Source organism: Oncorhynchus clarkii, chromosome 16 (genome assembly GCF_045791955.1).
Source record: "Oncorhynchus clarkii lewisi isolate Uvic-CL-2024 chromosome 16, UVic_Ocla_1.0, whole genome shotgun sequence".
NCBI lineage: Eukaryota > Metazoa > Chordata > Actinopteri > Salmoniformes > Salmonidae > Oncorhynchus > Oncorhynchus clarkii.
The window spans coordinates 29,475,519-29,489,690 of NC_092162.1; the positions used below are offsets into that span (position 1 = coordinate 29,475,519).

Here is a 14,172-nt window from a genome sequence, read left to right on the forward strand (position 1 = left end):
CCCGAAACGTTTGACCCAGTTAAACAATTTAAAGGCAATGCTACCAAAAACTAATTGAACTAGTGTATGTAAACTTCTGACCCACTGGGAAAGTCATGAAAGAAATAAAAGCTGAAATAAATCCTTCTCTCCACTATTATTCTGACATTTCACGTTCTTAAAAAAAAGTGGTGATCCTAACTGACCTAAAACAGAGAATTTTTACTAGGATTAATTTCTCACAGCGGAAATCCCGTTAACGGGATCAATATGACAACAGCCAGTGAAAGTGCAGGGCGCCAATTTCAAACAACAGAAATCCCATAATTAAAACTCCTCAAACATACAAGTATTATACACCAGTTTAAAGATAAAGGTGTTGTTAATCCCACCACAGTGTCCGATTTCACAAAGGCTTTACGACGAAAGTATACCATATGATTATGTTAGGTCAGCACCTAGTCACAGAAAAAAACAGCAATTTTTCCAGCCAAAGAGAGGAGTCACAAAAGCAGAAATAGAGATGAAATTAATCATTAACCTTTGATGATCTTCATCAGATGACACGCATAGGGTTTCATGTTACACAATACATGTAAGTTTTGCTCGATAAAGTTCAAATTTAAATCCAAAAATCTCCATTTACATTGTCACCGTTATGTTCAGTAATGTTTTGCTTCCAAAACATCTGGTGATTTTGCAGAGAGCCACATCAATTTACAGAATTACTCATAATAAACATTGATTAAAGATACAAGTGTTGTGCATGGAATTATAGAAACACATCTACTTAATGCAACTGCTGTGTCAGATTTAAAAAAAGCACACCAAAAAGCACACCATGCAATAATCTGAGTACTGTGCTGAGACCAAAACAAACCATACAGATACGCGCCATGTTGTGGAGTCAACAGAAGTATGAAATAGCATTATAAATATTCACTTACCTTTGATGATCTTCATCAGAATGCACTCCCAGGAATCCCAGTTCCACAATAAATGTTTGTTTTGATCGATAAAGTCCACCATTTATGTCCAACTCCTTTTTGTTTGCGCTTTTGGTTCACAAATCCAAATTCACAAGGGGCAGGCACTTATTTCAGACAACAGTTCCATTACAGTTTGTAGAAACATGTGAAACGATGTTTAGAATCAATCTTTAGGATGTTTTTATCTTAAATCTTCAATAATATTCCAACCGGACAATTCCTTTGTCTTTAGAAAGCAAAAAGGAACGCAGCTAACTCTCACGGGCGCGTGCGAGACTGAGCGCATGGCTTTCTGCCATACACCTGATCTCTTACTCTCTCCCCCTTCACAGTAGAAGCCTGAAATAAGGTTCTAAAGACTGTTGACATCTAGTGGAAGCTTTAGGAAGTGCAATCGGACCAAATTTTCTACTGTATATTGGATAGGCAAAGACTTGACAACCTAAAAACCTCAGATTTCCCACTTCCTGGTTGGATTTTTTTTCTCAGGGTTTTGCCTACCATATGAGTTCTGTTCCCATCCAAATCTACTAATAATATGCATATCTTAGCTTCTGGGCCTGAGTATTTTATTTATTTATTTATTTATTTCACCTTTATTTAACCAGGTAGGCTAGTTGAGAACAAGTTCTCATTTGCAACTGCGACCTGGCCAAGATAAAGCATAGCAGTGTGAACAGACAACACAGAGTTACACATGGAGTAAACAATTAACAAGTCAGTAACACAGTAGAAAAAAAAGGGGAGTCTATATACATTGTGTGCAAAAGGCATGAGGAGGTAGGCGAATAATTACAATTTTGCAGATGAACAACACTGGAGTGATAAATGATCAGATGGTCATGTACAGATAGAGATATTGGTGTGCAAAAGAGCAGAATAGTAAATAAATAAAAACAGTATGGGGAGGTAAGTAAAAATGGGTGGGCTGTTTACCGATAGACTATGTACAGCTGCAGCGCTCGGTTAGCTGCTCAGATAGCAGATGTTTGAAGTTGGTGAGGGAGATAAAAGTCTCCAACTTCAGCGATTTTTGCAATTCGTTCCAGTCACAGGCAGCAGAGAACTGGAACGAAAGGTGGCCAAATGAGGTGTTGGCTTTAGGGATGTCTCAGTGAGATACTCCTGCTGGAGCGCGTGCTACGGATGGGTGTTGCCATCGTGACCAGTGAACTGAGATAAGGCGGAGCTTTACCTAGCATGGACACTGGAGCCATTGGGTCTGGCGACGAATATGTAGCGAGGGCCAGCCGACTAGAGCATACAAGTCGCAGTGGTGGGTGGTATAAGGTGCTTTAGTGACAAAACGGATGCACTGTGATAAACTGCATCCAGTTTGCTGAGTAGAGTGTTGGAAGCAATTTTGTAGATGACATCGCCGAAGTCGAGGATCGGTAGGATAGTCAGTTTTACTAGGGTAAGTTTGGCGGCGTGAGTGAAGGAGGCTTTGTTGCGGAATAGAAAGCCGACTCTTGATTTGATTTTCGATTGGAGATGTTTGATATGAGTCTGGAAGGAGAGTTTGCAGTCTAGCCAGACACCTAGGTACTTATAGATGTCCACATATTCAAGGTCGGAACCATCCAGGGTGGAGATGCTGGTCAGGCGTGCGGGTGCAGGCAGCGAACGGTTGAAAAGCATGCATTTGGTTTTACTTGTATTTAAGAGCAGTTGGAGGCCACGGAAGGAGTGTTGTATGGCATTGAAGCTCGTTTGGAGGTTAGATAGCACAGTGTCTAAGGACGATCCGGAAGTATATAGAATGGTGTCGTCTGCGTAGAGGTGGATCAGGGAATCACCCGCAGCAAGAGCAACATCATTGATATATACAGAGAAAAGAGTCGGCCCGAGGATTGAACCCTGTGGCACCCCCATAGAGACTGCCAGAGGACCGGACAGCATGCCCTCCGATTTGACACACTGAACTAGCAGACAGTTTACGCTGGGCACCTTTTTCATCCAAGCTTCTCAATACTGCCCACCAGCCATAAGAAGTAAAATGTCAGGAATTGTGAGAAACTGAGTTTTTAAATGTATTTGGCTAAGTTGTATGTAAATTTAGAAGTTTATATGATATCCCGCTATGTCCTCCAACGAACCATCAAACAGGCAAAGCGTCATTACAGGACTAAGACAGAATCCTCTCTCTCGCTCTCTCTCTAAAAGCATTTAATGCAGTTATTTGCTGTGCTTTCAATTAGGTTATGCCGTCCTGTTCTGATATAACTGATGCTATAGCAGAATCAACACCAACCTCCTCAAGAGCAGCCATAGACAGCGCCCACTACAGTTTATTCTTGTTGTCGTCATCAATTTAACACTCTCCACAGATTATCAGAGGACGGTGATTGGTCCGTTCATTTGATGGAAGGAGAGGGAGGGCTCAAATGGTTTGAATCTAGACGTGGCCAGACTGTAGCAAAACATAATGTGAGCACTCAAGATTAGGAAAGTTCGTACAAGGCTAGCCTTCCTTCAACTCTCAACAAGCCACTCTTCATGACTGGATCAAGCCTGAAGACCGTGCTGTTTCTCTTCAGATTTGTGCCTCTTTCCAAATCAGCCATTTCCTCTGAAATTTAGGATTGCTTTCTCAGCCTGCATCATCTAGTCCGCAGAGAGAATTTGGCCACTCAGTGATGTCTTGAATGTCTTCATCTGTTCTTCAACTTTTTCTTTGTTCTTACTGTTCTTGGGTTATTTTATTTTATCACTTGCTGCAGTGTCGTCTTGACTTTCAGCTTCCAAGCTGCTGCCCTTTTCAAATTACTCCACTATGAAAAGTGTTCAATTAGTTGACTTTTAGGGTTATTTTCTTATTTCACCACTATGCAATTAACAGTGATGTCTTTACGTCAGGAAGAACAGGAAGGCCCTCACACTGTTTATGCTCCCAATTCACCGCTTCATTGACATTTCGATCCGAAACAGAGTGCTCGCATCCCAAAATATACACATTTCACCTCACATGACCATTACGCACGCTGGGTGTGGAAACAATTAAATTAACTTTTGCACATAGTCAATCAAAATTAATCACAGAGGTACATATGGTCATAAAGGACTATATAATTACAAATTGGTCTAAGTTTCTTTACCTCAGGGTCATCAGAAGGAATTGCGGCTCAGGTCCTCAGGCAGCTCTAGTCTCTACTGAGACTCCGCCCTCAGCAGAAAGTCTGGACCTTTAATCCATCTCTTGGATTTTAGGAAAGATTATTCAGTTTTGCAACGTGATGCATTCAACTGGATTGACTTTGGAGCTCTCATTCCGCCACTGAAGTCAAACCTCTGATGACTGAGACTTTTTGCCAAAAATATGTGGAACTTTCTTGTTTTGATGGCTATATAGCACAACACAGATGTGCTTTCAGTCCAGAAGACTGATTTTTTCCAGTTGAATCTAAAACTGATTTCAACATTGTATCAACACGTAATGCAAGTTCTTCTGCTGCAAGCTCTAGTCGGGGAATGGTCATTTGCTTTAGTAGGGCTACTCTCTGTTTGCCCATGAATGTAATATTTTAATATACTTTGGATTGACTTTGGAGCTCTCTTTGGAGCTCTCATTCCGCCACTGAATAGTCAAACCTCTGATGACTGAGACTTTTTGCCAAAAATATGTGAAACTTTCTTGTTTTGATGGCTATATAGCACAACACAGATGTGCTTTCAGTCCAGAAGACTGATTATTCCAGTTCAATCTAAAACTGATTTCAACATTGTATCAACACGTAATTCAAGTTATTCTGCTGCAAGGGGAATGGTCATTTGCTTTAGTAGGGCTACTCTCTGTTTGCCCATGAATGTAATATTTTAATTTACTTTACCTTTATTTTACCAGGAAGTCATACTGAGACTAAAGTCTATTTTACAAATGAGCCCTGAATGATATACAGTGCACTCAGAAAGTATTTAGACCACTTCCTGTTTCCACATTTTGTTACATTACAACCTTATTATTAAATGGATTAAATACAAAGAAATCCTCATTAATCTACACACAATACCCCATGACAAAGCAAAAACAGATTTGACATTTTTGCACATTGATATAAAATAAAAACAGATACACCATTTACATAATTATTCAGACCCTTTGCTATGAGACTCTTTTCATTGAACATCCATGAGATCTTTTTACAACTTGATTGGAGACCCCCTTTTGTAAATTCTATTGATTCGATAGTATTTGAAAAGGCACACACCTGTCTATATGAGGCCCCACAGTTTGACAGTACATGTCAGAGCAAAAACCAAGCAATGAGGTCGAAGGAACTGTCCCCAGATCTGTCAAGGCACAGATCTGGGGAAGGGTACCAAGAACACAGTGGCCTCCATCATTCCCAAATGGAGGAAGTTTGGGTCTATCTCCAAGCCATAAGACTCCTGAACAGCTAATCAAATGACTATTTGCATTGACCCCCTCTTTTATGCTGCTGCTACTATCTGTTTATTATCTATGCATAGTCACTTTAACTCTACCTACATGTAAATATTACCTCCACCAAATGGTGCCTCCGTACATTGACTCTGTTCCGGTATCCCCTGTATCCCCTCGCTACTGTTAGTTTACCGCTGCTCTTTAATTATTTGTTACTTTTATTTAATATTTTTACGAAACACTTGTTTTTTTTAAAACTGCATTGTTGGTTAAGGGCTTGTAAGTAAGCATTTCACGATAAGGTCTACAGCTGATGTATTCGGCACATGTGACAAATAACATTTGATTTGAAGACAACGCAGGAGTGGCTTCGGGACAAGTTTCTGAATGTCCTTGAGTGGCCCAGTCCTTGAGTGGCCCGACTATCTTGTCGGAAAATGTTGTAGTTGGGGATGGAAATTTTCACATTTTTGGTGGACTTCCTAAGCCAGTATTCAGATACGGCTTGGACATCCAGATTGGCGGAGTGTACTAAAGCAGTGAATAAAACAAACTCAGGAAGGAGGCTTCTGATGTTAACATGCATGAAGCCAAGGCTTTTACGGTTACAGAAGTCAACAAATGAGAGCTCCTGGGAATAGGAGTGGTGCTGGGGGCTGCAGGGCCTGGGTTAACCTCTACATCACCAGAGGAACAGACTAGGTCTAGGATAAGGGTATGGCTAAAGGCTATAAGAACTGGTCCTCTAGTGCGTTCGGGATAGAGAGTAAAAGGAGCAGATTTCTGGGCGTGGAAGAATAGATTCAAGGCATAATGTACAGACAAGGGTATGGTGAGATGTGAGTACAGTGGAGGTAAACCTAGGCATTGGGTGATGATGAGAGAGGTTTTGTCTCTAGAGGCACCAGTTAAACCAGGTGAGGTCACCGCATCGGTGGGGGGTGGGACAAAAGGGATATCTAAGGCAGGGCTGGGAGCTCTACAGTGAAATAAGACAAAAATAACTAACCAGAAATGCCTCAAGAGCACCTGTGTTTTTTATTTCAACCTTTGTTTAATTAGAAAAGTCAGTTAAGAACAAATTCTTATTTTAACCCAAACCCTATCATAACCCAAAATATAAGGCTGCATTACGCCATTGTTTATAACAAGAACATAAAACATGTATAGCTTCAAAATATGTTCAAAAACTCTCAACTTTACCTTTTACATGTCCCATCTGAGTAGGTTTATGTATTAGGCTAGGTCAAATGTAAGGTTAAGGAGTGGTTTCACGGAATGTGGCTGGAGATTTTCCATTGACCTTGCTTTTTTGTCCAGGATTAGCCTTCATCTTTGTACATGAAAACATCTACATAATGTCTTAGGACAGTAATGGGGTAAACCTACTTCTCCATCAAAAGCCTTATTAGTGCATAAGTCAAATTAGCTTTTGAATTTCCTGTCTTTTTTGGCTTCAGACATACGCTAATATTTCACTAAAATAATATTCATAAAAAAACTTTTAAGAATCAGTGGGTATGAATCATTAATAAATCAATTGTTTTTCTCTGTCCTACAGCTGTCTCACTTGCTCTGGCTTTGAATGGAGTCTTCACAAACACTATCAAGTTGATAGTTGGCAGGTAAATAAATAATGCAATACACTAACTACACTCAAACACTGTTTGGGAAAAGGTTTGATTATATGTCAAGCAGAGTACTGTACCTTATCTTGATTGATTGCATAACATTCAGTTATGCTGGGTGTCAGCATTAACTAAACTAACTAAATGCCTTTTTCGTGTATTTGTCACGACTTCTGCGGAGAGGTCCTTGTTCGGGGCGGTGTCACCGGTCTTCTAGCCATCGCCGATCCATTTTTCATGTTCCATTTGTTTTGTCTTGTTTTCGCACACACCTGGTTTCAATTAACTAATTACATGTTGTATATTTTCCCTCTATTTCCCCCCATGTCCTTGTCTGGAATTGTTTATTTGTAAGTACTCGTGCTATGTGTTACTGGTGCGCTACGTGTTTTGTACCCATGTGTTTGTTGTTTTGTATGCTAAAACGGCTCCAGCTACTCACCAAGTTCTGCTCTGCGTTTGACTTCCCTGCCACCAGTTTACGCACCCCTTACAGTATTGAAAGTTAACTTCAGTTGGCATAAGCAATAACAAACCACTTTCTCTTCAGGATCCGACCCCTATTTTCAATTTTTGCCTAAAATTACAAAACCGAATCTAACTGCCTAAAGCTCAGGACCTGAAGCAAGGATATTCTTGATACAATTTGAAAGGAAACAGTTTGTGGAAATGTGAAATTAATGTAGGAGAATATCACACATTAAATCTCGGTAAAATATAAAAATGCATATTTTTTTATCTTTGAAATGCAAGGGAAAGGTCACAATGTACTAATCAAGGTTAGGTGCAGTGTATGTGCAACGTTTTAGACTGATTCAAATAACCATTGCAATTCTGTTCAAAATGTTGTATCAATACTGCCCAAATGTGCCTAATTGGTTTATTAATATTCTTTCACAGTAAAAGCTACTGTAAATTGGACAGTGCAGTTAGATTAACACGAATTTAAGCTTTCTTCCCATATCAGATACTGTATGTCTATGTCCTGGGAAATGTTCTTGTTATTTACAACATCATGTTAATCACATTAGCCTACATTAGCGCAACCGGCCCGTGGAATGGGGTGGTTGGGGTGGGGACACCGATCCCGAAGAGGTTTTAATTAAGAGAGCGATTGATTTAAGTGTATTTTTTCCATTCTCTACAGGCCCAGGCCAGACTACTATCAGCGCTGTTTCCCAGATGGACAGGTGAATATTAAGATGCTGTGCACCGGAGAACCAGACCTAGTGTCAGAGGGACGCAAGAGTTTCCCCAGCAGCCACTCCTCCTGTGAGTACCAGTCAGTCACTAGCCACAACACTGAAACCTCTAAAATTAAGGGCCCCATATTTGATTTTTAAATTCAATTCAGTCTGGTATGAGAACAGTAGCCCCATCCTGCAAAATCAGAGTATCTGCCGAAAGCTGAGTATCTTGGCTATTGATCTGTGCCTTAAATTCTTTGGTGTGACTTACGAGCATATGGGGCATAAAAATGTATAACTAGATTCCGGTTAGCATTGCACAGCATAAATGAAATATACCCAGAATAGGTTGATTTCACAACGAAAGCCGGGACTCCACAGATCATGAGGATGTCTTATTTGCCTGCCTGTAACCTACCATTATTGATCACCAGCCCCGAAAGTTAAAATTTTTATTTTACACGTTTTCACCAAACGGCAAACATCTTACAAGGTAAGCTTAGATTTAGTCTATGTTTGAGCTATAGCTACATGGGGGGAAGAAAATGAATCCTTAGCTTGGTAGGAACAAATCGCAATGTTCCTATTGCAATGTTATCTGATTATGTATAACTTGATGAAAACGTCCCGTGATCACACCTGACAGCACTTACTAAAACATCTGCCAATTTCTAGTTGTTGGGTCTATCAATACCATTATTTCTGATGTTGTTCACATGTTGTGGAAGCCATCTGATGTGTTTCCAGCTCTAGGCATCAATAATTCACAATAATTCACTTACAGCTTGTCAATTGAAAGATTACTTTCAAAATAAAAAAAAAATAAAAATGGTTATTTTGTGTGTGTTTGATCGTGTGTGTTCCGAACTATGTACCTCCTATCTTCTGATAATTTCTTCCTAATTTCCCAGATGTCTTCTTTCCAAATATACCACGTTTCGGAATGTCAGAATCATGTAACTACACATGAATAGCAATTACTTTTAGGTATTTATTTTTAGCTGGAAATCAACATTTTGACATTACATTTAAGTTAATCAGTATGTTTTAGGGATCAGCTTGAGCCAGTCAGGCACAATCTTGATTAGGGCTGTGGTGGTCATTTAATTTTGCCAGACGATTATTGTCATGCAAAATACTAAGGGTCTCGCGGTAATTGAATACACGTTTATCTTCTCCAGTTGTCAATGCATATACATGCCGCTGATAAAGGTCTTTGCAACATATACATTTTAAAAAGTCTAAATAGATCAATTTAATACACCATCACAATAAATCCACATTGTATTTTAGGCAGGTCTAAAGAAACACAATATGAAGAAAATGTATTTTAAAAGAACAGAATATGAGGTGGCCTACATTCTGTTTTCTGGCTATGTGCCATGCCATAGGCTGTAGGCTTGTTCATTTAGATAAGGCTATTTTTTATTTATTTTTTATTTAAAAAAATGTAACCTTCTATTTAACTAGGCAAATCAATTAAGAACCAATTCTTATTTACACGGTACCATCTCAATTGTTGAGGTATGATGTTTTTACACAGTTGCAACTTCATTTGGTCGCTATAAGACTATGCTGTCTTTGCTTTTGATGAATTCTCACCACTGAAAAACTTGATGCAGAATTTTGCTGGATATATTTCCTTATATTCACTGTCTGGACATGTTGTGGATAAGACAATCACTGTGATATTTTTTCACATGATACTTCACTACAACCATCAGAGGTTGCATGTTCAAACTCTGACATCAGTCTTATAACAACAAAAAATGATTGTACCTAAGAAGTTTTCAAAAGGAATCCCTGAGATAGTATTCAGTCTAGTATTCAGTCATCACTTAAAGGCCATGCACATTATACACTTCATCTCTTTACCATAAAACTGGCCAAAATGGTATTGGTTGTAGTGAAAGGCTATTTTAGTGACAAGCCAGTTTTAGTCACAGGCCATGCTGCAGCAGGAGACTGTAGTTGATGTTGTTTATGTGGACTCTTCCCTATGTGAATAAAAAAAAAATATATATAATACAATTCCTGTTAAAATAATAACATACAATTCTAAGCTATGACTAAATGTCTACTTGTTCATTGTTTGTATTTTGATATAGTATAATGCAACTGAATTGAACACTATAGGTAATATTAATACGAATTTGCATCAGGCCACTTCTGGTAGGATTCTGACACTACACCGGCAGTGTACTGATTGTACTGGGGTGACAGGTAACCTAGTGGTTAGAGTGTTTGGCCAGTAACCAAAAGGTTGCTGGATTGAATCCCAAGCTGACAAGGTAAAATTACGTTCTGTCCCCTGAATAAGGCAGTTAACCCACTGTTCCCTGGTAGGCTGTCATTGTAAATAATAATTTGTTCTTAACTGACTAGCCTAGTTACATAATTATTTTGTAAAAATCTGGGCAGTCATTAAATATATTGAGCTGAGCCCGGCATCCGGTCTCTGGCTGATTTAAATCAGGTCCGGCAAACCGGAATAGGGCCGCGATTGGGCCGAGTCCACTTTGCTAGCTGGGCCCCTATGGGCTCTGGTCAAAAGAAGTGCACTATAGGAAATAGTGTGCCATTGTTGACATTGATCCTAACTAGAAGCATTCACAGGATTATTAGATAATTGGAGAGGAGAAAACGTTCCATTTCATTAGGCTTTCATTAGACATACCCAACTCGCTAATGACCATCAAGTTGCCAATGGCCTGCTCCTCAGGGCTCTATTGTTCATCTAACCACTCTGACATCAATACAAATTCAATCGAAAATCACATCAAACACATCATCAAAACAGTATCTTGCTTTTAAAACTTACGTCACTGTGATTGATCAATTTGAAGAAAGACGTTCAACAACAGGTTGAAACTGAGTGGAAGCCATGGTCATTGTGGATGCATATAGATAAGCCTAATACAACAAAATTTATCGCACTTTCTAAGGTGATGATTGATTCAAAACACCCATAATGGAGATTAAAACTTAATTAATATAAGGATTGTGCCATTATACAATACATAGCTTCCCGCTTTATTACACATGGCAGAATAAAAATAAAAGGATTTAAGATGTCTTTGGTACATAATTGGTCTATTCTATACTCCAAAATTAAACACATTCTAGTAATCACTTTTGAGTGTGGACTGTATTATTATGAGTATTGTATGGACTGTTTACCTTATCCTACGTTCCAAACTTTATATCCAACTTCTTTGAAGTCGAGACAGACAGGGCAGACATTTTCAACACTGAGACCGCGGCCCCAGTGTCCAGCAAAAATTGAATTGTATGTTTATTTACTAAAATATCAATAAGGGGGTTTTGGGTCGACAAAGGTGGTCCATTTTAGCATATTACAGGTTCCTTCTGTTCTTCATTGTTTTCTTCATTAGTTTCTTATTCTGTTTCTGCCTCATTCTATGGTTGGTAGCACACTCGTCCACATCCTCTTCCAAATGGGTTGTTCGCCTGCAAACCCACAGGCGGGGACGGCCACTATCCTTGGGCTTTTCCTGATCCAGGACAGTGCCTTAAAAGATGCCCTGCCTTCCCACAGTTGTAATAGCTCCAGTCTCTCCATCAGTCAGCTCCAGGGTCCACTCCAGGACAGTGTCTTGAAAGATGCACTACCTTCCCACAGTTGTAACAACTCCAGTCTCTCACTCTGTCAGCTCCAGCAGCTGTCACCATTTTCTCGATGTCCTTTTCCTCCTCCAGAGAAGAAGTCCAGCTGTACCTTCTTTAGTGTCTTTCTATCCTTACTTTCATTTCCTTCAACTGTCTTTCCGCATGAGTGATATATGGCTTTACATCAGACAGTGGTTTCGTTTCCCATGCAAATACAAGTTGTTGTTTTACAGCTGTCTTCAGAGCTTGTCTCTTCTTTTTCTCCTTCTTCCTCTCTCTTCGCTGGTTCCACTTGCATCTTACAGATTTATCTTTTGCATTTTCTGCTTTCTCTCTCCTACTTTCTGAAATCGTCCCACTTCACTTTTCTTGTGTTTTCTTTCAAGTTGGCCTCTCACAGACTCACCTACCATTTTTTTCACTATTACACTACACAACCCTTTTGGTTTCTAGCAAAGATCCCTCATCCTACTCTTACCATTTCCCTTTTCCATACTCTTTTATACAAACTTTTTAGAAAAAAAAACGTCCTGCTTAAAACGTCATCCCGCACTCACACAACTCTCACACCGGGGCTAAAACCCTGTTCAGTTAATTAGTCAAACACACAATACTCTCATTCACTTAGTACTATTCCCAAACACACTCAGTAATCCCTTTTATTACTTGTTGTTACCTCCTATGCATACATATGTGTCTTCTGTGGTAACTCTATAGTCTCCATAGTCACCATAGTCTCCACTGAGCATCAATAGTCCCAATAGCATCCCTAGTCCCTATAGTTATAGCATCTATTGTCCCTACAGAATCTATAGTCCCTCAGCATCTACAGTCCCTCTGAATCCATAGTATAATAGTTTATATAGTTATAAATGCTATGGTTTCCATACACTCTATAGTCTTGCTGCTTCTTCTAAATAAATGTCAAAAATAGCACCTCATGCTATTACCAGACCACGTAGACACGTCTCATATAAATGCCTACAGACAACTCAGTGGGGTCTCTCCTTCCCTCACTCTAGCCTTCTCCTATGACTAGTTATAGCCTTCTTCTAGATATTTGTGTTAAATTTTATTGGTTTTACAATTTTTTATTTATTATTATACAAATTCATTTAAATGTACTTATTGATATTCAGTAGCCGTTTCACTCAGAGGTTTACAGATCAGGTATCTTCCCCCGGGCAGCTCACAGTAAAATAATAATCTGAGCGGTTCCACATCGTCTTTGGTCAGACAGGAATTTCCCTTTTGCATGCCTTCACACGGAATGCACCATCGGTGTTCCCTCACAGAACTTCACTGGGATGCTCCACAAGTGGAATCCCTGATACCTTCGTGACGCTAAGATTCTAGAGGAAATTCAACACCAAGGACACCTGAAGTCAATATTAAATTAATCACTCTATTTTGTCAGCAAGCTGAAAGGTTCCAACAAGCGTGATGCACTATAGTGAACGTCTGTCAGCAGCTCTCTCTGTGCATTCCCTTCAGTTCTCTTATATACTGCTTACACAGAAATATTTGCATGACTTATATTACTCATCATTAACGTTGGATCCTGCATGTGACTGACCAATACCTCACAAAGGCTTCCTCACTCCAAGTTGAGACTTTAAAACTGAGATACCTCGATTCTAAAGCAACATTCTGGGCGTACTGCCAAGTTGCTTATCAGTGATATTGAGAATTCCTCCATACACGATCAGTCAGTCACCTGCATGAACCATCTAAGTGGTTATTAAGAAAGGTAGCATCGATTTGAGACACAAAGCATCAAAATCAAACAGAAAAAATGTCTCTCAGTACTTTACACCCTACAGAAAATACAGTGGTGGAGGTGTTGCTGTCAATATTCAGAACCACATTCCTGTAAAGATTAGAGATTATCTTGTGTTAAATACTGTTCAAGTAATATCTCTACAAGTTCATCTGCCTCACCTAAAGCCCATAATTCTGGGAAGCTGCTATAGATCCCCAAGTGCTAACAGTCAGTATCTGTATAATGTGTAAAATGCTTGAACATTTATGTGATATCAACAGAGAGGTATAATTTCTGAGGATTTAAATATTGACTTCCATCAAGCTGCCCACTCAAGAAAAAGCTTCAGACTGTTACCAGTGCCTGTACCCTGGTTCAGGTTATCAGTCAATCTACCAGGGTAGTTGCAAACAGCACAGGAATTAAATCATCAACATGTATTGATCATATATGTACTAAAATGCTGCAGAAATCCATTGGATGTAGTGAACACAATATAAACTTAGCGAAACGAGAAACGTCTTCTCACTGTCAACTGTGTTTATTTTCAGCAAACTTCACGTGTAAATATTTGTATGAACATAACAAGATTCAACAACTGAGACATAAACTG

At 39.3% G+C, this 14,172-nt stretch overlaps 1 protein-coding gene across 1 annotated transcript in view; it reads left to right on the forward strand.

The window, feature by feature from the left end:
* Positions 1-14,172, forward strand: part of LOC139367551 (phospholipid phosphatase 4-like) — a 115,266-nt gene that overhangs the window by 88,699 nt on the left and 12,395 nt on the right. Inside the window, exons 4-5 of the mRNA XM_071105799.1 lie at positions 6,914-6,977; positions 8,128-8,252. Coding sequence (XP_070961900.1) covers positions 6,914-6,977; positions 8,128-8,252 — 189 coding nt within the window. The remainder of the gene's footprint in view (positions 1-6,913; positions 6,978-8,127; positions 8,253-14,172) is intronic.